Raw genomic sequence first — 24,387 nt, 5'->3', positions numbered from 1 at the left:
GCACTCCTACCTTCTACCTACTTCCTAAAATTCACAAACCCAAACATCCTGGCCGCCCCATTGTAGCTGGTTACCAAGCTCCCACAGAACGTATCTCTGCCTACGTAGATCAACACCTTCAACCCATTACATGCAGTCTCCCATCCTTCATCAAAGACACCAACCACTTTCTCGAACGCCTGGAATCCGTACCCAGTCTGTTACCCCCAGAAACCATCCTGGTAACCATTGATGCCACTTCCCTATACACAAATATCCCGCACATCCAGGGCCTCGCTGCAATGGAGCACTTCCTTTCACGCCAATCACCTGCCACCCTACCTAAAACCTCTTTCCTCGTCACCTTAGCCAGCTTCATCCTGACCCACAACTTCTTCACTTTTGAAGGCCAGACATACCAACAATTAAAGGGAACAGCCATGGGTACCAGGATGGCCCCCTCGTATGCCAACCTATTTATGGGTCGCTTAGAGGAAGCCTTCTTGGTTACCCAAGCCTGCCAACCCAAAGTTTGGTACAGATTTATTGATGACATCTTCATGATCTGGACTCACAGTGAAGAACAACTCCAGAATTTCCTCTCCAACCTCAACTCCTTTGGTTCCATCAGATTCACCTGGTCCTACTCCAAATCCCATGCCACTTTCCTAGATGTTGACCTCCATCTGTCCAATGGCCAGCTGCACACATCCGTCCACATCAAACCCACCAACAAGCAACAGTACTTCCATTATGACAGCTGCCACCCATTCCATATCAAACGGTCCCTTCCCTACAGCCTAGGCCTTCGTGGCAAACGAATCTGCTCCAGTCCTGAATCCCTCAACCATTACACCAACAACCTGAAAACAGCTTTCGCATCCCGCAACTACCCTCCCAACCTGGTACAGAAGCAGATAACCAGAGCCACTTCCTCATCCCCTCAAACCCAGAACCTCTCACAGAAGAACCCCAAAAGTGCCCCACTTGTAACAGAATACTTCCCGGGACTGGATCAGACCTTGAATGTGGCTCTCCAGCAGGGATACGACTTCCTAAAATCCTGCCCCGAAATGAGATCCATCCTTCATGAAATCCTCCCCACTCCACCAAGAGTGTCTTTCCGCCGTCCACCTAACCTTCGTAACCTCTTGGTTCATCCCTATGAAATCCCCAAACCACCTCCCCTACCCTCTGGCTACTACCCTTGCAACCGCCCCCAGTGTAAAACCTGTCCTATGCACCCTCCCACCACCACCTACTCCAGTCCTGTAACCCGGAGGGTGTACACGATCAAAGGGAGAGCCACATGTGAAAGCACCCACGTGATTTACCAACTGACCTGCCTGCACTGTGATGCTTTCTATGTGGGAATGACCAGCAACAAACTGTCCATTCGCATGAATGGACACAGGCAGACAGTGTTTGTTGGTAATGAGGATCACCCTGTGGCTAAACATGCCTTGATGCACGGCCAGCACATCTTGGCACAGTGTTACACCGTCCGAGTTATCTGGATACTTCCCACCAACACCAACCTATCCGAACTCCGGAGATGGGAACTCGCCCTTCAGTATATCCTCTCTTCTCGATATCCGCCAGGCCTCAACCTCCGCTAATTTCAAGTTGCCGCCGCTCATACCTCACCTGTCTTTCAACAACTTCTTTGCCTCTGTACTTCCGCCTCGACTGACATCTCTGCCCTTAACTCTTTGCCTTTAAATATGTCTGCTTGTGTCTGTGTATGTGCGGATGGATATGTGTGTGTGTGTGTGCGCGAGTGTACACCTGTCCTTTTTTTCCCCTAAGGGAAGTCTTTCCGCTCCCGGGATTGGAATGACTCCTTACCATCTCCCTTAAAACCCACATCCTTTCATTTTTCCCTCTCCCTCCCTCTTTCCTGACGAAGCAACTGCCAGTTGCGAAAGCTCGTTATTCTGTGTGTGTGTGTTTGTGTGTTTTGTTCATGTGCCTGTCTGCCAGCGCTTTCCCGCTTGGTAAGTCTTGGAATCTTTGTTTTTAATATATTTTTAATATATTTTTCCCATGTGGAAGTTTCTTTCTGTTTTATTTGAATAATTTTCACGTTCAATACAAAAAAAATGCCATTCAGTTCAGTGAACAATTAGCCACAAATTCTGCAGTTTATTTTAGTTGGGAGGCCTATGTGCTTATGCTTTTGTAGCAGATAGCATCTTCCTTTTAATCTGACCTAATTGCAATTGTCATTACTTTAAACTTCACTTAAAAAATGAAATGTTTCTGTTTTCTCTGTATTGCATCAAGATCACATTGACAAATTTAATAAACTTTTGTGATCTGGTGATTGATTTATTGGTGCATGACTTATTGTTTGACAAATTTTTATCACCTCAATGTTGCTACAAAAACATACATTATTTAACTCTGAAATAAATATATGACACAAGGATAGTTATTGTACTTGGAAAGATATAACCATTGCTCCAATTCATCTGCATAATTATCATTCATTGTTCTATTTACTTCAAGACCAGTTTTGCACAATATCTGTGTGACACAGAAAATTCAAAACTAGTAACCAATATTAAATTCTCAACAAAAAGCTAGATAATCTTGTGTATTGGTTAAACCACAGTATATAGTCTGCCTAAAATAGTTTAGTAAAAAATCTATACAATGGTCTGGGTCTGAGTGAGCTGCCACTCCTTTATAACTGATGTGGATAGTGGAGGTTTGCCTAGAGAGATTAATAAAGCTGAGTATGAACTGATTTTATTAATTAAAATAACCGGCTTTCTTTATAACGGCTAACTTTTCACATGTGACAAACATAATAGAGAGAATACTACTACTGTAAAGGAGACAAAGATAAACAGCTGCACTCACATAAATAAACTCTATACACTAGTGGTCAGAAAGTGTGCATAAACATAACAATAACTGCAAACACATGCAAATGCAATTATGCAAAACCTTTCCAACACTCCCACTGTTTAAGTGACTGCATTTACCAATTAACAACATTGAGCTTTTAGTGCAAATATACAAATTTTTCTTTGGTTATTGCTTTGGTCAACAAATCAGCAATTTATTCTTTGGTACATGCATAAACAACTTCTATCTCTTTACACTGCACTTTTTCATGTAACAAATGATAGCATATATCTATATGTTTGGTGCATTTGTGATATTCAGGATTTTTTGACAACTTGATTCCACTCTGGTTGTCGATTTGTAATGCAGTTGGTTCTTTACACTTGATTCCCAGACTACCTAGTAATTTTCTGAGTCAGATTGTGTCCTTATTAGAAGCAGCAGCAGCTACATATTCGTATTCAGTTGTACTTAGAGCAACAACCTTTTGCCTCTGAGAAGTCCAGGTTACAGGACCACCAGCCAAAAGAAAACAAATCCTGTTGTTGACTTTCACAATGTAAGATCACCTGCGTAGTCAGCATCAGATACACCAACCAGTTGCATTTTGCTCCTGCTGTTTGAGTATTCTATACCATAATCTGTTGTTTCAGTTAAGTACCTGTAATTTTTTTCACTGCTTGCCAATGTGCATTAGTAAGGCTGTGCAAAAATCTGCTCACACTGTTCACTGCAAATGAAATATCTTGTCAAGAGATAACTGACAAAAACATAAGAGATCCAACCACTTCACGATATGGTATTTTTTCACCACTGAAATCTTCATCATTAGGTAACAGACTCACATGTGGATCAGCAGGAACACTTTTGCTTCAGATATTCCAAATTTCTCAGTTATTCTTCTCGTATACTGGTGTAGACATATTAACATTTTCTTTCCCACATGATCTCACTCAATTTCCACTCCAACAATCCAATGACCTACACCAACAGTAATTTGAAAGACTTCCTTCAGTAATGTAACAACTTTATGAATTCCTTCAATTGACTTGGATGCAATAAGACCATCATCTACAAATAATGCTAACAAGATAACATCACCACTGAATAAACATGAATCAGCATCAGTTGTTTGAAAACTATAATGTGAAATAAAGTTTATAAATTTCTTGTTCCAACATCGAGGAGCTTGCTTAAGTCCGTACAGTGATTTTTCATGTTTGCAAACTACAGGTTTCTCCATTTTAACCACCACTCCCTCAGGTATGTCCATGTAAACTTCTTCAAGGCTTCCATACAGAAATGCTGTGCGAACATCAGACAATACCATCTCTAGATCATTAAATGTATCAATTACCAAGAAAACTCTGAGTGAATCATATAGTATCACTGGTGGAAAAAGTCCCACTGTAGTTAACACCATAGTCCTGTTTGAAACCTCTTGCACACAGCCATGCTTTGTACCAAACAACCTTACCATCTGTATCAAATAAAACTAGAATATCCATTCTGAGTCAATAACTCTCTGAATATTAGTTCTAGAAACTATCTTCCAGGTTGTCATCATCTTCATGAACGTCCAGTTCTTCAATTTTTTCCAGTGTTTTGAGTCATGATCAGAAGTTGTTTCTATGAAGCAGTAAGGATTATTATACTGAGCAACAATCAGCTTCATATATTGCTGGCTTGCATATGATAGAACAATCTCATAGCTGTGTCGATCGCACTCTGGTAGGTTGCTCTTCAGTTTCCACTTTAGCTTTATTTCCATCTCTTCCTATGCTTGTGCTTGTTCAACAGTAACTTGTTTGTGTCAATCCATAATATCTTCTTCTTCATCAGTCTTGAAGTTTAAGTATGTGTCATCAACTTCTTGTTGTGCAGATGCTGAGCTGTTGCTAACCTCATTGAATGTGACATACCTCGATACAAACACTCTGTGACTCATGGGATCGTAGAGTTGGTAATTTGTTGAGTCTCCTTGATAACCGACAAGCACAACTTTTCTGCATTTGGCATCAAACGTGGTGCAAAATTTTTTTGGTACGTGAACAAAGGCTTCAGACCCAAACACTCGAAGATGTTCACCATATGGTTTTCATGCATTCCACAACACATACAGAGTTTGCTCCAAAATACATTTTGTTGTAACTGTATTTAATATGTATACAGTGGTGTTAGCAACCTCTGCCCATAAAAACTTCAGAAGGTTTTTGGCTTCCAACATCGTGCGCGCACTTTCAACAATTGTGCAATTGTCCCTCTCAGAACGACCGTTCTGTTCCAGCATATGTGGAGCAGTTGTTTCTAACTGAATTCCATAGTTCCTTAGAAACTGTCTCATACCATAATTAATGCATTCAGTGGCACTGTCCAGACGTAATGTTTTGACATTCTGACCAAACTTCTTCAACACAAGATTACTGAATTCGTGAAACTGATCAAGGACATCAGATTTGTGTCTTAGGAAATAAACAACTCTGTATCCAGCTGCATCGTCTTTGAATAGGACAAAAAACTATTCACCACTAATTGATTCAACTAACATTGGCACACACATGTTATTACAGTACAGCCTCCCCCAGGACTCATATGAAATGTCTGACACCACCTTTTTTTTTTTTAAATATGCATCTAGATAGTTATCAGACAATTCAGTGCTTCCTAAGGCCTTGTATGTGTGTCTTTATATGTATCATTCAGTCCTATTTGATAAAAAACTTGATATACATTGCGAAGGCATGTGGAATGTTCTGTAAGGACGTGCGATGTCATAATTATTGATGGATTGTTGTCATCAATAAAATTATGTAAATATACTAAATTAAGTAACTAATCAAGAAATTGAAGTAATAAGTTCCTAGCAGTAAATAACTAGAGACTGCAGAGATGTTAGCATGAAAAATCAATGCTTCTAGTTAAGAAAATGGTAACCTAAAAATCCAGTAACAGAAGACCGGAAAAAATTTATAAGTTATCATTCTGAACTTAAATTACAATAATGTCTCTAATTATTTTAGTTGAATAATTAATTGCAGTGGGATTTGTTACTAATATTCAGTGGTAGTACAGAACTTGTGCTTTATCCGATTACATACATAAGCTGCATAAATAAGGCTTCAAATTCTTGAAATTGGAGTTAATTAGAAATGTAATTACAAAGAATATTAATTACAGAGGAAGACATAATAGTAAATAACAAATGAAAATAAATTACTTGCTAATAACTTTTAAGCTGTTTCTCAAGATAGGTCTTCTGTTACTGAATTTTTAGATTACCATTTTCTTAATTAGAAGCATTGATTTTTCATGCTAACATCTCTGCAGTCTCTAGTTATTTATTGCTAGGAACTTATTACTTCAATTTCTTGATTAGTTACTTAATTGAGTATAGGTACATAATGTTATTGATGAGAACAATCCACCGATAATTATGACATCGCACGTCCTTTCAGAACATTCCACATGCCTTCGCAATGTATATCAAGTTTTTTTATCAAATAGAACTGAATGATATATATAAAGACACACATACAAGGCCTTAGGAAGCACTGAATTGTCTGATAACAATCTGGATGCATATTAAAAAAAAAGTGGTATCAGACATTTCATAAGAGTCTTGTGGGAGGCTGTACCGTTATAATCTGATCATGTTTTTCGTTTCTGTGAACTTTTGGTTTTATCGGGATATCTTGCCTTTTCCATTTATCTGTTGATGGACATCTCTGCAAATGCACCAGTTTCTTCATCACTCATATTCAACTGGGACTCGTCTTTGGGGAGACATTCCGTTTAAGTTTCCTCATTTTGTTGACTAGCTGGAGCACTGTCCCAAGCTGTTTTAAATGAGCTATATTTTGATGGTAATGACGCAATGACTTTTGTCATTACAGCTATCTGAAACCTTTTCTTGAACATTTCTGAGTTGTGATGCTAGATTTTCAACTTTAGCTGCAGAACAACTTTTATTTATTTATTTATTATTTATTTGTCCCATAGATCAAATCAGTACAATAGCTTGTACAACTGATATGGGATAAGTCAATACAAATATACAGTTAACAGAAGTCTAAAACAGTAAACAAGAACACAGAAGAATGATTATTTTACATTACCTACAAATTATGTTACTTAAAGTTACAGCTTTACAGAAAACTGTTACATGATGTGACAAAATTGACTTAATAACATTCAACTTTGATACATTATCATGCACTAAGACAATTTTGATTCCAAATATTCCAGGATGGTATAAAAGCGGTCTTTTATTAAAAGAGATTTCACTGTCTGCTTGAATTTATTTACTTCTTTGATTTCTTGTATAAAAGTTGGAAAATGGTTATATAATTTTATTCCCATGCACTTGACACCATCACTGTACAGTTTTGTTGAGTGGGGAAGTATTCTTGGAGAGGTTTTTGATCTTGTGTCATAATCATGGTAGTCCATATTTTTGCTAATTTCGTTGATACTTTTTTTGGTAAAGAATAATAATTGTAGTATGTATTGGCATGGGAGGGGAAATATATTTAGTTTCTTAAATAATGGTTTGCAAGTGTCTCTTTGTTTTTTGAACATAATTGTTCTGACTATCTTCTTTCGCAATTTGAATATCTCAATTGATTCAGAATTTTGGCCCCAGAAGAAGATTCTGTAGTTAAGTACAGAGTGAAAAAGTGCATGGTACATTGTGGTTAGGGTACTTGTGTTAGAGACGTTCCTTATTGATCTAATCATGAAGCATACTTTAGTAAGTTTTGTGCTGGTAATGTCTATGTGCCTTTTCCCTGTGAGCGTATCAGTAATAGTGACCCCCAAAAATTTTATTTCATTTTCAAGTTTAACATTATTTTTTTCTGGTGATATAGTTGGTAGTAATGGATTTCTGTTTTGGGCAGTGTGGAAGGTTATTCCAATTGTCTTTTTTGCATTAAGAAGCAGCCTGTTACTTTGAAGCCATCGACTTATTTGATCTGTGGTCCTAACAATATTAGATTGGAGAATTTGTTCGGGCGCAGATATGAGTACAGAGGTGTCATCAGCAAACAAAAGGGTTTTTGTGTCTTGTAAGCTGTGAGAAAGGTCATTTATGTAAAGTAAGAACAGCAAGGGGCCCAGGACGGAGCCTTGGGGAACGCCTTGCTTTATGGTATGTATGGACGAATGTACAGTGCTAGCTGTACCTGAGAGCTCAGTTTCATTTAATTCGACATACTGCTGTCAATATTCCAGACAGCTTTTACCAGTCATAGGCATTTCCTCTTATTCCATACGAATGCATCTTTTGCAAAAGTATACTATGATTAACCATGTCGAAGGCCTTTGTTAGATCTAGGAAGATACCTATGGCTAGGAGTTTTTTGTCCACAGGCTCCAGTGCATGATCTAGAAATTCTTGTATTGCATCAGTTGTAGCTTTCTTACTTTGGAAGCCGAACTGAGCAGGTGACAGGATATTTTCTTTGTCTAGAAAGGACATGATTCTGGTGGCCATTATATATTCAAATACTTTACTAAAAGTTGAAAGAAGTGCAATGGGTCAATAATTACTAGGATCCTCTTTGCTTCCTTTTTGTGGACAGATATAATTTTTGCAATTTTGAGCATACCAGGAAATGCACCATTCAGGAATGAGGAGTTTATTATGTTGGCTAGGGGTTTACTGATAAAGTTACTGCAATTATGAAGGAGGAAGCATGGAATTTGATCTTGTCCAGCTGATAATATTTTTAAATTTTGCTATGAAGTGTCTTTTCTATTTCAATTTCAGATGTAGGCCTTAAAAATAGAGTCTCAGAGAATAACTACAGAATCATTTGCATTCATCTGATATTTGTGAAAATGTTGAGTTATTGCTAGTTTGCTGGCTTTTGGCTGTTGCTCATGTAGTGATCTCAACTTGTTCCACATTTTGTAGGATGTCTCACAAACCAACAGGCTTTGCATTTGTGTATCGTCTACTGATGTGGAAATCAAAAACATACCTTTTGCATTTTCTTTTGTCCATGTTTTCAAGGTGGCACCATCATCTTCATTAGGTTGACATAAAGTCCTAATTACAACATCGAGAATTCCGTAAGCTTTTAAGATTGCAGTTATCTGTAATGTCCATGACATAATTTTCTGCATCCAGCTTTGAGATGTATTTTGAAGACACTTCTTCAGCCATTGCAGATTTCTTCTCTCTTCTTTTCACCTGAACATGTCACAGTTGGGATAATGAAAGTTTATATGAAATAACAACTTTTCTCACATAAACTGAGTGATGCCTCAGCACGGGTAGAGGAGGTTGCCAAGAAAGATTAATAAAGCTGATTATGAATTTATTTTATTAATTAAAATATCTGGTTTTCTTGACAATGGCTGACTTTTCATGTGCAACAAATACAATACAATGAATACTACTACTGCAAAGAAGACAAAGATGAAAAGCTGTACTCACATAAATAAATGCTACACACTAGTAGTAATAAAGTGGGCATAAACAGAACAAGAACTGCAAATTCATGTAAATGCAATTATGCAAAACCTTTCCAACAATAATCTCCCACAGTCTATCCCTCTCTCTTTTCTCTTTCCCATAGAGACAGCCATTAGTTTCAAAAGCTAGAGTAGTGTGTATACGTTTATATGAGTCTATAGCCAATACTGTATAGTTGTCCAGAACGTAAGTAATGGACAGCAGTTCTGTCTCATAATTTTTTTAGTTTTGTCATGAGTATTTTTCTTTTAATATAATTAAAAATATTTCATTTTATTGGGATGTTTCTTCCAGTGAGATTACTTCTATTACTTCACATTCTGTTACAGCTCACAAGAATGTAAAACTTTTTGTCACACATGGAGGACTGCATAGTACTTTGGAGGCATTACATCATGGAGTTCCTTTAATTGCTATTCCAGTTTTTGGAGACCAGTCACTTAATGCAAATCGTGCAAGAAATGCAGGATATGCTGTAAAACTTGATTTTGCAAATGTTACCACAGACTCACTGCAATGGGCACTATCAGAAATTTTAGAAAACCCAAGGTATGATTACTAAAACAAACTGGAAAGCAATATTTATTCTAATTACCTCTGCCATTAATATATGCTTTAATGTTTAAACATACCAATTTCCAGCTTGATTTTTGAATTAATTTAGGAGTCCTAAGGTGATTATTGATTACTTTTATTATAACCACTTTTATTGTTGTATGTTAATCACCCACCAGTAATAAAAGAACACTTTAAGTCAGTCCCAGAGCAAATATAGTTAGGAATATATTTACAACAAAACTGTAATACATTTATTACTGATACATGTCACTCGAAAAACAGAAGTCAGAAGTATTTAATGTCTTACCTACTCAGTTAACAGTGGTAACTACTTGACCTTGTGACAGAAAATACCTGTAATTCATAGCCTCTCCTTCATACCACCTCTTGTTGATCACCTTGAAGCTGAAAGTTCACATAGGCGTGGACTACTGTTTGTTCAATAATATATGTGACATCACATTTTAGTTGATATTAAAACACATATTTTATTCCATGCAAAGTATTCTTGGTAAGAAGTATACTTGATAACTACAGTGACCAGTTCTTCCACTAGAAACAATCATTAGCATGATTTTACAGGCCCAAAGCCACAATGACAATGGCTAAGTAGCACAGTCTAAACAATTCAGGATGAGATTTTCACTCTGCAGCAGAGTGTGCACTGATATGAAGCTTCCAGGCAGATTAAAACTGTGTGCCGGACTGAGACTCGAACACAGGACCTTTGCCTTTCATGGGCAAATGCTCTACCAACAGAGCTACCCAAGCATGACTCATGCCCCATCCTCACAGCTTTAGTACTGCCAGTACCTCATCTCCTACCTTCCAAACTTTACAGACGCTCTCCTGCGAACTTTTCAGAACTAGCACTCCTGAAAGAAAGGATATTGCGGAGACTTGGCTTAGCCACAGCCTTGGGGATGTTTCCAGAATGAGATTTTCACTCTGCAGTGGAGTGTGCGCTGATATGGAACTTCCTGGTAGATTAAAACTGTGTGCTGGACCAAGAATTGAACTTGGGACATTTGCCTTTCCCAGACAAGTGCTCTACCAACTGAGCTACCCAAGCACGACTCTCATCCCGTCCTCACAGCAGGGAAGTTTCATAAACAATTCAGATTTTTACAAAATCAATAGAGTTCAATCTTAGTACAGTCCTCCAGCAGATTGTTATGAAAGAAGATCACACTGTAGTAGTTAAGGGGACATTGTATGTGAAATTCATTGAAACTTGACATTTTCTGTTTTCTACTCCATAATTTACTTTGGACTTCCCTGAACATTTTGGTATATAGTACATTAAAACCAGACAATTGTGAGACCTTGAAATAATATTTTGAATGTTGATGTGTGACTGTCATTTTTCATGGCTACGCATATACTGCCACAGTTGAGCAGTCGTATCTTGGGAACTACACAGTCTAGAAAGCTGTGAATTGCTTTGTTTTGTGTAGGACTTGACAAGAAAAGAATGGGAACACGTTTGCATAACCTAAACGCCAAGCTGGGTAACACAAAACTGTCTGATGGCAAGACAATACAATGTGGTGGGAGACTAACAGACAAAGTAATTGTTGGATTACAGGAATGTTACGGGAAGGCCATTAAAGATAAGTGTGACAATTTAGAGAAGATGAAAAGAGCTGTGTGGAGCACTTTCTTTCATCAAATATCAACTGATGAAAAGCCATCCATGTCATGCTTTGTGTCCACCTCCACCAAACACTTGGTGTAAATATAGGCAAGCTGAATTTTCTGGCACCCTGGATGAATTTACACATAAACATTCTCTTCCTTTGACAATAACGGGGGCAATCAAACCTATTTACAGAGATTTGTCAAATCCTGAGCTACTAAGGAAGTGTTTATGTGGGAAGACCCAGAATGTGAATGAGTCCTTCAGTAATGTTGTGTGGTGCCATGTGCCTAAAAATGTATTTGTTGGCCTTATGACTCAAAAGAGCCACAGACTGACTACTCTGGGTGATGGCCAACTACTTATAGATGGGATTAGGAACAAACTGTTATGTTGAAAAGTACATAATTCTTTGGAAGCTAGGTTGGTATTTAAACAATGGATATTCCAGGTGGAATATCAACAGTTATGAAAAGGATAGACTGCTATGACATGTGAGTTGCAGACAGGCACAACAAAAATACTGTTACACACTGAGCTTTTGACCAAAGCCTTCCTCAGAAAAGAAAGGACAATACACACACATGCACTGACACAAGCAGACAAACCTCACACAAACATGACCACCAGCTCTGGCCAGAATTTTACATGGGTGAACATATTTGGTTCATTAGTGAGAAGTCTCTCTTGATATCTCCCAGGATCAGATTAGATTAGATTAGATTTAGTTTTCATTATATAGACCCACAATATGAGATGATTCTTGTGGGTGTGGAACATGTCTGACAGTATAACACAAAACATAAAACACTTGAATACAATACATACTACCCTGATCATTTGTCAGGAGATTGTTAAAATAGGTGAATACAATGCAGTATACTGGAACAGCTAGTAGTTACAGAACTAACATGCTGTCAGAATGAAACATTGTTATGCGCTATTAATAAATTTATGAAACACAGAAATACTTAATCTTGACTGTTGTGACCTAGTGCTGTCAAAACTGAAATCTAACAGGCATTTTTACTTAAGCTGGTTTAACAGTCTCTGTTCAGATATTCATCTATGGAATAGAAGGAGTTGCCTATCAATAAGTCCTTCAAACTCTGTTTAAACTGTGCTTTATCTGAAACCAAGTTTTTAATGATTGCTGGATCAAGGTAAGTGAATTTAGGTCTTTATGTAGATTTTTCTTATTCCTAGTATTGATACTACACTCCTGGAATTTGAAATAAGAACACCGTGAATTCTTTGTCCCAGGAAGGGGAAACCTTATTGATACATTCCTGGGGTCAGATACAACACATGATCACACTGACAGAACCACAGGCACATAGACACAGGCAACAGAGCATGCACAAGGTCGGCACTCGTACAGTGTATATCCACCTTTCGCAGCAATGCAGGCTGCTATTCTCCCGTGGAGATGATCGTAGAGATGCTGGATGTAGTCCTGTGGAACGGCTTGCCATGCCATTTCCACCTGGCGCCTCAGTTGGACCAGCGTTCGTGCTGGACGTGCAGACCGCGTGAGACGACGCTTCATCCAGTCCCAAACATGCTCAATGGGGGACAGATCCGGGGATCTTGCTGGCCAGGGTAGTTGACTTACACCTTCTAGAGCACGTTGGGTGGCACGGGATACATGCGGACGTGCATTGTCCTGTTGGAACAGCAAGTTCCCTTGCCGGTCTAGGAATGGTAGAATGATGGGTTCGATGACGGTTTGGATGTACCGTGCACTATTCAGTGTCCCCTCGACGATCACCAGAGGTGTACGGCCAGTGTAGGAGATTGCTCCCCACACCATGATGCCGGGTGTTGGCCCTGTGTGCCTCGGTCATATGCAGTCCTGATTGTGGCGCTCACCTGCACGGCGCCAAACACACATACGACCATCATTGGCACCAAGGCAGAAGCGACTCTCATCGCTGAAGACGACACATCTCCATTCGTCCCTCCATTCACGCCTGTCGCGACACCACTGGAGGTGGGCTGCACGAGGTTGGGGCGTGAGCGGAAGACGGCCTAACGGTATGCGGGACCGTAGCCCAGCTTCATGGAGACGGTTGCGAATGGTCCTCGCCGATACCCCAGGAGCAACAGTGTCCCTAATTTGCTGGGAAGTGGCGGTGCGGTCCCCTACGGCACTGCGTAGGATCCTACGGTCTTGGCGTGCATCCGTGCATCGCTGCGGTCCGGTCCCAGGTCAACGGGCACGTGCACCTTCCGCCGACCACTGGCGACAACATCGATGTACTGTGGAGGCCTCACGCCCCACGTGTTGAGCAATTCGGCAGTACGTCCACCGGGCCTCCCGCATGCCCACTATACGCCCTCGCTCAAAGTCCGTCAACTGCACATACGGTTCACGTCCACGCTGTCGCGGCATGCTACCAGTGTTAAAGACTGCGATGGAGCTCCGTATGCCACGGCAAACTGGCTGACACTGACGGCGGCGGTGCACAAATGCTGCGCATCTAGCGCCATTCGACGGCCAACACCGCGGTTCCTGGTGCGTCCGCTGTGCCGTGCGTGTGATCATTGCTTGTACAGCCCTCTCGCAGTGTCCGGAGCAAGTATGGTGGGTCCTACACACCGGTGTCAATGTGTTCTTTTTTCCATTTCCAGGAGTGTATGTATTGAGCTATTGGTTGGAAACAGAGATGTATTACATGCAACAAATTTCATTAACGAGTAAACATACTGAGTGGTTAGAATACAAAGTTCCTTGAGCAGGTTTCTACATGATGTTGTTGAATTTACACCACAAATGATTCTTATCACATGCTTTTGCACCCTAAAAACTTTTGCTCGGTTTGATGAGTTGTCCCAGAATATGATCTCATATGATGTAATAGAATGAAAGTAAGCGAAGTGTGCAAGTTTTTATATCTCCTATATCTGGCACCATTCTCATGACAAATACAGACTTGTTTAGGCACTTAAACAATTCTGTGGTATGCCGTTCCCAACTGAATTTATTATCAAGTTGTAATCCCAGAAATGTAACACTATCACCCTCTTTGATCTACATGTCTTCATATGTTATACACATGCTGGAAGGAAATCTCTTACAGGTTCTCAACTGCATATGGTCGGTCTTCTCAATGTTTAATGACAGTGAATTAGCTTTAAACCACTTATTAATGTCAGTGAAAATTTGATTAGCAGCTATTTCTAAATCTCTACTTGACTTGCTACTTATTACAATGTTCTGCAAACAAAACAAACTCAGCATCTGGCTATGTAACAAATAAGAGGTCATTCATGTACACAAGAAAAAGCAATGGTACCTAGATGGAATCCTGAGGAACACCATATGTAATTAATTCCCAGTCAGATGAAGACTGACTGCTTACTGCACAGATATTTCACAACACCCTTTGTTTCCTGTTAGACAGATAAAACTCGAACCATTTCACAGCATTGCTGGTGACACCATAACCATTGCCGGTGACACCATAATATTCTAATTTTAGAGAATGCTGTCCTTCACTCAGTCAAATGGTTTTGACAGGTTACAGAAAATTCCAGTAGCCTCTAATTTATTATCTAATGAATTAAGTACATTCTCACTGTATGTGTAAATATCTTTCTCTACATCAGAACCCTTAAGAAATCCAATCTATGACTTGGACAATACATTATTTGCAGTCAAATGATTATGGAGACACTTGAACACAAGCTTTTCAAATATTTTTGAGAAAGCCAGCAAAAGTGAAATTTGGTCTACAGGGAAATGGTATCTCTTTATCCCTCTTCTTGTAAAGAGGCTTAACTTCAGCATGTTCTGGAAATGTTCCACTGATAAGAGATTGGTTACACAAATAAGTTATGATAGAACTCAACTCGCATGAGCACACTCTGATTAACTTCATTGATTTGTTATCATACCAACTGAAATTCATAGATTTTAATGATTTTATGATGGATGCTACTTCTTTGGGAGATGTGAGTGTCCTTTCCATTTTACTGAAGTTATTTTTGAAGGCTGGTCTCAGATACTCCATTGCACTGTTCACCAAACGTGATAACCAGAAGCTGTCAGTAACAGAAATGCAACACTACATGCGCTTCTTGCCAGGGTCTCATTTATTTTTAGAGCTATCTGTTCCTCTTCCTTTTTGGCCCCACCTGTTTCTGTCTTTGCTATATCCCATACAGTTTTTATTTTGTTGCCCGATGTAATTATCTTTTTCTCTTAATAAGGCTGCTTCAATTTCTGAATTACTTGCTTCAATATTTTGCAGTATTCTTTGTAATGCAATACAATGCTAACATCAGAACTGTTCCTAGATAGGTGATACAGTCTCCTTTTTGTACAGCATGATACCTTTATTCCTTGTGTAATCCAAGGTTTATTTTTTGACTTCTGTGTGATTTGAGTTACCTTTAGGGGCAAACAGTTTTCAAAAGTGGAGGTAACTTAATTAATGAATGCTTTATATTTTCCATTTGAGTCAGAGGTATTGTAAGCATCTTTGAGCAATTTCTTTAAATTCTCAATTTTACCTTCATGTACTCAGATTTATTTTGACAAGGTTCGACATTTAACACAAGATGATGCTGCATATTGTGATCAGATATCCCATTTACTATTGGTTTTGTGATATGACTTTTTCCCCCTAGATTTGTTTACAAATATATTATCAATAGCAGTCTCAGAGCATTTACATATCATAGTAGCAAAGTTCACAGTAGCACAGTAGGAACTAAATTGGATGGTAGTGTTACTGATTGCAATAATGTACACTGACAGAGCGTTTCAATAAATCCACTTTCAAATCACCAGCAACCACTATTTCCATGGTTTTTTTTCCCCAAGGAATGGGACAGCAGAGCTTCTGGATTTTTTATGAATAGGTTAAAATTTCCTGAAGGTGATCTGTATATACCTACTGTTATAAGGAACTTATTATGAAATACTACTTCCATTGCAAAAGCTTCTAAGATGCTCTGAGCAAAATTTATTAATATCAATATCCTTAAAATCAAAATAGTTTCTGATAAGTATTGCAACTCCTCCTTTCTCCATATTTTCTCTACAGAAGTAAGAAACTAACTTGAATCCTGTAACATTTAACATATCCATACCAGTTGTCACATGTTGTTCAGAGAGGCAGATTATCTTCAACTCTAATTGTTCAACACACAAAAGGGTACTTATTAAGCTGTCCCCTTAGTCCTTGGATATTCTGATGCAATAACCATAACTTATTTTGTGCCTTAGCTGAATTACAACTGGATGAACCTAATTTTCCTGCCAATTTTTGAGTATCTCTAGTTTCAATCAGAGGCTGTCTGCATGAATTGTGTTATGAAAATTTGCTTTCTTCGTGCCTTTTTATCAATGTGAATGTCATTTTCAGCCTTTGTATTTACCAATACTTTTTCCACAATGTTCATTCAGTTGAGAGAACATGATATGTGCCAGTGGTCATCTATTTTATGCATTTTAATATGCACTTTTAGATTAATTTGTGATGTATTAAGTATTTTATTTTGACACTATACTTCTGCTTACAGGTACACAGAGAAGGCAAAATTTTTGTCAAAACTTTTCAGAGACAGACCAAGGCCTCCAATGGAAGAGGCTATATACTGGACAGAGTATGTCATTAGGCACAAAGGTGCTCCTCACATGAGGTCTGCAGCTCTGGATCTGACATGGTACCAATATCTGCTACTAGATGTCATTGCTGTGGTGTTGTTGGCTGCGGTTGCAGTAGCTGTGTTCCTAATTAGGATAGTATGAAGACTTGTATGTGGCAAAAGTGAAAAGTGGAGGGAAAAAGAAAGGTGTGAAAGGGGACTGAACTAACATTACATTTATTTCTGTGCAGCACAGAATAACATGTAAATGGAAAATATTAAAGACAGTCTACCTCTAATTTAATGTGATGGTTTATGTTTGAATCCTTAAAACTGCAAACCCATCTTTGACATCAATAGTTAAGCTGTTAAATATCTACAGTGTTGAAAGGGAAGTGTGGGATTACTGAAACATAATTTCTGTTTCATTTTTTAGTTAATACTAAGTGGTGGCAAAACACACACATAAAAGATTGTTGTGATTGGCAAGCTTGTGTGTTCTGCTGCTGCTTGGTGAGTAGATTTTAAATAATTTTATCAATAATTGATTGTTCCTGTTTCATTTGCAAAATCCAACTATTATTAAAACAGACACACTAAAAGTGATATAAAAGTTAAAGAAAACCACAGTAGGTACTGGTAAGAGTTGAAATATAGTTTATGTGGATATTAAATTATTGATTTTGTGTTTGTAAATAAAACAGAAAGAAACTTCCACATGGGAAAAATATATTAAAAACAAAGATTCCAAGACTTACCAAGCGGGAAAGCGCCGGCAGACAGGCACATGAACAAAACACACAAACACACACACAGAATTACGAGCTTTCACAACTGGCAGTTGCTTCGTCAGGAAAGAGGGAAGGAGAGGGAAAAATGAAAGGATGTGGGTTTTAAGGGAGAGGGTAAGGAGTCATTCCAATCCCGGGAGTGGAAAGACTTCCCTTAGGGGAAAAAAAGGACAGGTGTACACTCGCACACACACACACACACACACACACACATATCCATCCGCACATACACAGACACAAGCAGACATGTGTCTGTGTATGTGCGGATGGATATGTGTGTGTGTGTGTGTGCGAGTGTACACCTGTCCTTTTTTTCCCCTAAGGGAAGTCTTTCCGCTCCCGGGATTGGAATGACTCCTTACCCTCTCGCTTAAAACCCACATCCTTTCATTTTTCCCTCTCCTTCCCTCTTTCCTGACGAAGCAACTGCCAGTTGCGAAAGCTCGTAATTCTGTGTGTGTGTTTGTGTGTTTTGTTCATGTGCCTGTCTGCCGGCGCTTTCCCGCTTGGTAAGTCTTGGAATCTTTGTTTTTAATATATGATTTTGTGTTTGTGTTGATACGTTGAGTTGCAGTCAGTCACAACAGAAAGACTGTTATGCATTGGCCAAAGCGTTCTTCAGAAAGAAAGAATAGAGCCGTCTGGCAGGGTGTGCAGGGACTAGACGGAGCCACGACAAGACTGCCACCAGGTGCGGCGTCAAGTGGCTGTGGGACAGGGAGGTTGGGGGAAGGGAACAAGGTGCAGAAAGGGAGAGGAGTAGGGGAGGGGAAAGACAGGCAGGTGCATTGGTGGAGGCAGCAGGCAATGACGGTGAGTGGACACGAATATGGAGAAGGTGATAGTACAGAGGGGCTAGAAAGTGTTGGGTGGAGGGTGTGGAGATAGTCGGTCACTGTAGGCTCAGGTTAGGATAATTTCAGGAGTGGAGAATGTGTTGTAAGGGTAACTCCCATCTGCACAGTTCAGGAAAGCTGGTGGTGGTGAGGAGGATCTAGATCATCTGTGTTGTGAAGCAGCCATTGAACTCAAGCATGTTGTGTTCGAATACCACCCAGCTGTCCACCAGGATGAACAGCTACTGCCAAACTGTGGCCAAGAGCAAAGTAGCCCAACCTGTAGCACAACATGCTGCTGAGCACAACATGCTTGATTTCAGTGGCTGCTTCACAACCCAGCTCATCTGGACCCTCCCCTTCAACACCGGCTCTTCTGAACTGCACAGATGGGGGTGAACACATTCTCCACTCTTGAAATTATCCCAGTCTCAACATACAGCAACCTACTGTTCCCCCACACTCGATCCAACAGTTTCTGCCCCCTCTGTCCTATCTCCTCCTCCCTGTTAATGTTCCTTTACTTTCACCATGTGCCGTCCTCTGCCAATGCACCAGATTGTCTTTCCACATCCCTGCTCCTCTTCTTTTCTGCTCCCTATGTCCCCTCTCCCCTTCCCTCTACACAACCTTTCTGCCCCACAACCTCTTAACCATGCACCTGATGGCAGTCTTGCAAGAGTCCATCTAGTCTCTACACATTCTGCAAGACGCCACTCTTCTCCTGCCCCCAGCCTTAACCTGCTGTCCCTTTCCCTTCCCTGTCCCCTCTAGATTGCTGCTTCCATTCCACATGACAGTTGCGATCTGGTCCAAGCTGCCATAGAAGGTGGTCATGTGTGCATGAGGTATGCTTGCTTGTATGAAAGTGTGTGTGTGTGTGTGTGTGTGTGTGTGTATTTCCTTTTCTGAAGCAGGCTTTGGCTGGAAGCTGAAAGTGTACCAGTGTTTTTGTTGTGCCTAACTGCAATTTAGTGTGCCATCTCTATGATGAGTAACAATCTTTCCTTTTGCTGATTTTGGTGATATTCCGGCCTGGAGTTTCCACTGTTAGAGATGTCCAAAAGGAGGTGGTAACTTAGTCTTAAAACTGGCATAATTAGTAACTGTTCAGGGTCATAGTTGGCTTTACTAGAATGACAGTGGTACCACACAATAGACTCAGTTCTGGTGTGGGTGGACAGAGGGCTAGGACAAAGTAAAATCAAACTCAGTGTAATTAACAGTAGTCAATTTTTAAATCTACATTTTATTATCCTATAATGAAATTGATATTATAAGACAGGAAGTTCACATGATAACTGCATTCTGGTCCAAGCTGCCAGGGAGAACAGTCATGTGTGTGTTTCTTTTCTGAAGAAGGGTTTGGCTGAAAGCTAAATGTGTAAGAGTCCTTTTGTTGAGCCGGTCTTCAGTTCAACATGCCATCTTTATGGCGAATGACAGTCTACCCTTTTCCTTATACTGTTTGTTAGACCCGTTAGCCACAATTTCTCCAGGAATGAGTGACACGAATATTTAATGCATCTTTGCCTCTAATGCTTCACACTGGAGGATTAAATGTGGAGCAGTTTCATCTTCTGTACTGCACTGTCTTCACTTAGATGCTTCTTTCTCTATACAAATTAAAGTTGCCTTGGCCAGTCATTAGCCCTACTGAGAGTTTAACCTGTCTCTTCTTCAAGCAGAGGATTACAGAACTTCTCTAAAAATATATGGGAATCTTATTTGCATTTGCGAATGTCGCCAAATGTTAGATGCAGTATACATCAGTGAAAATGAAAATTTGAGCCAGGCCAGACTCGAACCAGGATCTTCTGCTTGATGCAAGTAGTTGTCTTGACCGCCTTGGCCACCCAAGAAAGTTAGTATTTCATGCCTAATAACTGGGCTTCGACTTTAATCATATGCCTCTTCCTGTGTGGAACTCACAGTAACTGTGTGAGTATAGGATGTAGGCAAAAGTGGTGACATATGGAAGTTTGGGTCAGTCTGGGGAATGTGGTCAGATGGCAGAGGTAGTCAAGGCAACCACTCACATCAAGCGGAAGATCTGGGTTCGAGTCCTGGTGTGGCACAGATTTCATTTTCACCAGTGCATAGTGTAGCCAACATTTAGCCATATTCACAAATGCAAAAATGATTCTGGTATTTCATATAGCGTTTGCTCGCTGTACTGCAAGTACATTAGAGTTACAGAGGCACTGATTTTAGTATAGTGTTTGATCATCGGCCCACTACTGTTCTCGATTTGTGTTAACGATCAATCATTTCATCTTAATGGGGAGGCAGAATTAGCCCTGTTTGCAGATGACACAAGGATTGTTGTGAAGATGAACAAACAAGCATCAACAGGAAAAATAGTAAATGATGTTTTTGTCAAAGTTACTGAATGCCTTTGCACAAAAAGGCAAAAATATCCCACACCCTGTATGAATTTAGTATGTTATCATGAAATGGTAAACAAGGCAGAAAATTATAAGATCTTAGCTGTGCATGTTGGTGAAAATTTGTAGTGGAAATACCTTATAATAGACCTGCTAAAACATTTAGGTTTGGCTACTTTTCCCATAAAAATACTTGCCTACTTTGGGGATATAGAAGCACATTTTCATTCAGAATGCTGACAAATTTTTATTCTTTGATGCTGATACTTAACTAAGCTGCAACTTTCACCCATAGCTTTCCTTGAATATCATGTAAACAATACAGACTGTCTTTCACATTCCACTAAGGCGATTATGTGTAAACTACACCAATGAGTTTCTCACAATCTACATGCACGATGCTTGAGATTGTGGAGGACTTTGTACTAGCAATAAGCAACTGCAAGTGACAAATCCCCTACATCCAAACCGGAGATCGGCCATGTTTAGGGTGCATAACCTTGCGTTTTACTAACAGTGAAATGTACATCCCCACCAGCTACACAGCTCGTTAAGGCATCAGCCCCTGTTGGTGATACTTGAGGAAGGCAGCAAGTTACATATTTAGCTTCCTGTGTGCGATTTTATAGTTAATTCTTAAGTTAGTGGTAGGAGGGTGTATAGGATGTGAACATGCTCTGTGTGGGCAAAAAGGGGAGCTGGCTGCAGTTTGTGAACAGCTGAAGACGTTTTTGGCCATGGTCAGCCATCTTCAGGCTGACATTTTGGTGTGTACCATCAGCTGAGAATGTTGTGCGTCGCATGGGACACCTCGAGTGTCGCCCGTTTAGCAAACAGGCTCTGTTGCCAGGAGACCTCACAGACTGTGAAAATGCAGTGGATCCACCCTCACAGCACGGTGTGTGGTGGATGGTAACAAATTTGCATCGCTCGAGGCAGATAGTCATTGTGGAAGCTGGCTGTCTGGGCTCACTCATTCACCCTGTCAGTCTACATGGGGCCATTGCTAAGGGCATTACTTAGCTTTAGAGAAATATCTTCCGGGGCTGGCAAGAAATCCAGTGTGCACTTAGTTTGTCTGCCAGAAAGTGGTGAAGGCTGCTGGCCTCGCATGCAGAATGCAAACGGAGCTCACAATCTGCACGACTGTTGCCAGAACTGGTTGGGGTCCTTCGGTTTGGAACCGAGTAGAAGGTCTCAACCAAAGGTTCCGTCGATTCTGTCACTGTCTTGGCTGCAGACTTAGGGACTCGTGTCAAAGAGTGGTGAATTACATGACTCCCCTTGATAGGTCAATGGGAAACTAAACAAAGGAAGCAGCTATTCGGGTGGCAGAGTAATTGTGGAGTGTATATGGGGTGTTTTTAGGCTAGGCAGTAGTTTGAGATAATCTGACTGACACTCGTCAGTTCAAGATGCAGAGAATGGGATCAGACTGCTTACAAAGTAAAGGCACTTCCACTGTCCAAACTGTAACAGTAAAGTGTTGAAGTGTTCGTAAAGAACTTCCTGATTTACCGTCCTCCAGAGAAATTGTTGTGCTGAAATTATTCTTTGAACCGAGAGCTGTCTGAATGCCGAAGTAGAAAGCTCTGAAACACTTAGCGAGGTGTGGAACGTACATCGAAAAGACAGATGAGACACCAGTGGAAGGAAATGTTCATTGCAGTCGACAAAAATAGTGCCTCTCGAGGTCGAAATTGACTCTGACTGAGAAGTTATCTGGATGCGTGTAACATGTGTAGGAGAAGTCAAGTTAATTGTCGAATATTTTTACCCGTCGCCCCGATTCTGTTGGGGCAGTTTTGGAATCAGTGGAAGAAAGTCTACACTCAGTAGCTCGGAAATACCCAGATCGTGCAGACGACTTTAACTCACCGAGTGCAGACTGGGACATAAGTGGACAGAATTCGGCACGATAACTCTCAGGAGGACATCCACCAACTCTGTCAATCAACACCAAACCGAGTAACCGCTTCAGTAAGGGCAAGGAGGTGGACAACCGCGTTGTTGACTTGCTGAGTTTGTTGAGCTCATCCTCTGGAACGAATAACAATTTTTCTGAAATTTTATTCATGTGGTTGTCTGTACATGTACATCACATCTACCAATTTCTGTACATAACTTGTCAATTTCTCTTTCAGTTTAGGGTGTAACTAAGCGAAAAGTGAATGTCGATATATTTAGTCGATTGCGATATGCTCAGGGCCGTTTCTACCATTAGGCAAGACTAGGTGGGTGCCTAGGGCGGCAATAGTTTAGGGGCGACAATGGGCAGAAAATTAATTTCAAATCAAACAACGAAAAAATTGAGCAAATGAGGAGAAAAAATGAAAAACAGGAAAACTTAAAACACCTAATACTTTAACGAAAGTAAGTAAACACGTTGCCTCTACCTTCCTAAGAACGAAAGCAGCTGCTATGGGTACAGAGTACAAAATGGAAACAAACATGAACTTGATTCATCCCTGTCGAGTGCAGCAGCGGGCCGTGTAGGCTGGCTTGCCGAAGATTAGCAAAGAATGTGTGAACTGTATCATGACTGTCCAGCAAAAGTAGGATGAATCTCAATGATACTTTTCATGTGAAATTAGTATAATATAAGGATAAAGTACTGTTATTCAGAGTGTTACTTCTGATATACGGTATTTTAAATATTACTCATTTATTTATTTATTTTGAGTACTGTAGATACATTTGAGAATATGTCTCTGGATATAGAACAAATATGAGGCAACACAAAAACAGAGCTACATTTTGATTTTGCACTGAACTTTCATTCTGATTCTGCAAAGAAAAAAAGATAAAGCCAAAAATTTATTGTACAGGAGAAGGAATATTGGAAGTTCAGTAACTTTGCATGAGGAAACAGTTTAATGCAACAAAAAAAATGGGCTTAACAAAAGTTTTTTATGATCGGCATGTCTCCCATCAATACAACATCACCACATCTTTACTTGTCCATTTTATGGCAATTAAATAAAATAAGTAATCGATTGAAAATTTTGTTGCACTGGTATATTCAGTTGAGTTCTATTTTGAAATATTCAGCAGATTCTCCTATTTCAATTACGTCGGAAAATTTCGAAGATTTGAGGACCAAAAATAAGTTTTGAAGGAATCAGGGACAAAGCATGAAAATTGAGAACTGTGTCAAGAAAATGAGGAAGCTTGGTCACATTGGTTTAATGATTAACTGTGGAAGTGTAATAGGAGATTTTCGTTGTTGTGCAATTATTGTTGGTCATGGTGGCAAAGGAGG

The 24,387-nt window shown here is 39.8% G+C and overlaps 1 protein-coding gene across 1 annotated transcript in view; it reads left to right on the top strand.

The window, feature by feature from the left end:
- Positions 1-24,387, top strand: part of LOC126285265 (uncharacterized) — a 165,293-nt gene that overhangs the window by 44,270 nt on the left and 96,636 nt on the right. Inside the window, exons 4-5 of the mRNA XM_049984556.1 lie at positions 9,646-9,865; positions 17,046-17,268. Of these exons, the coding sequence (XP_049840513.1) occupies positions 9,646-9,865; positions 17,046-17,268 (443 nt within the window). The remainder of the gene's footprint in view (positions 1-9,645; positions 9,866-17,045; positions 17,269-24,387) is intronic.

Source organism: Schistocerca gregaria, chromosome 8, assembly GCF_023897955.1.
Source record: "Schistocerca gregaria isolate iqSchGreg1 chromosome 8, iqSchGreg1.2, whole genome shotgun sequence".
Classification (NCBI taxonomy): domain Eukaryota; kingdom Metazoa; phylum Arthropoda; class Insecta; order Orthoptera; family Acrididae; genus Schistocerca; species Schistocerca gregaria.
This window is presented reverse-complemented; position numbering and strand designations above follow the sequence as displayed.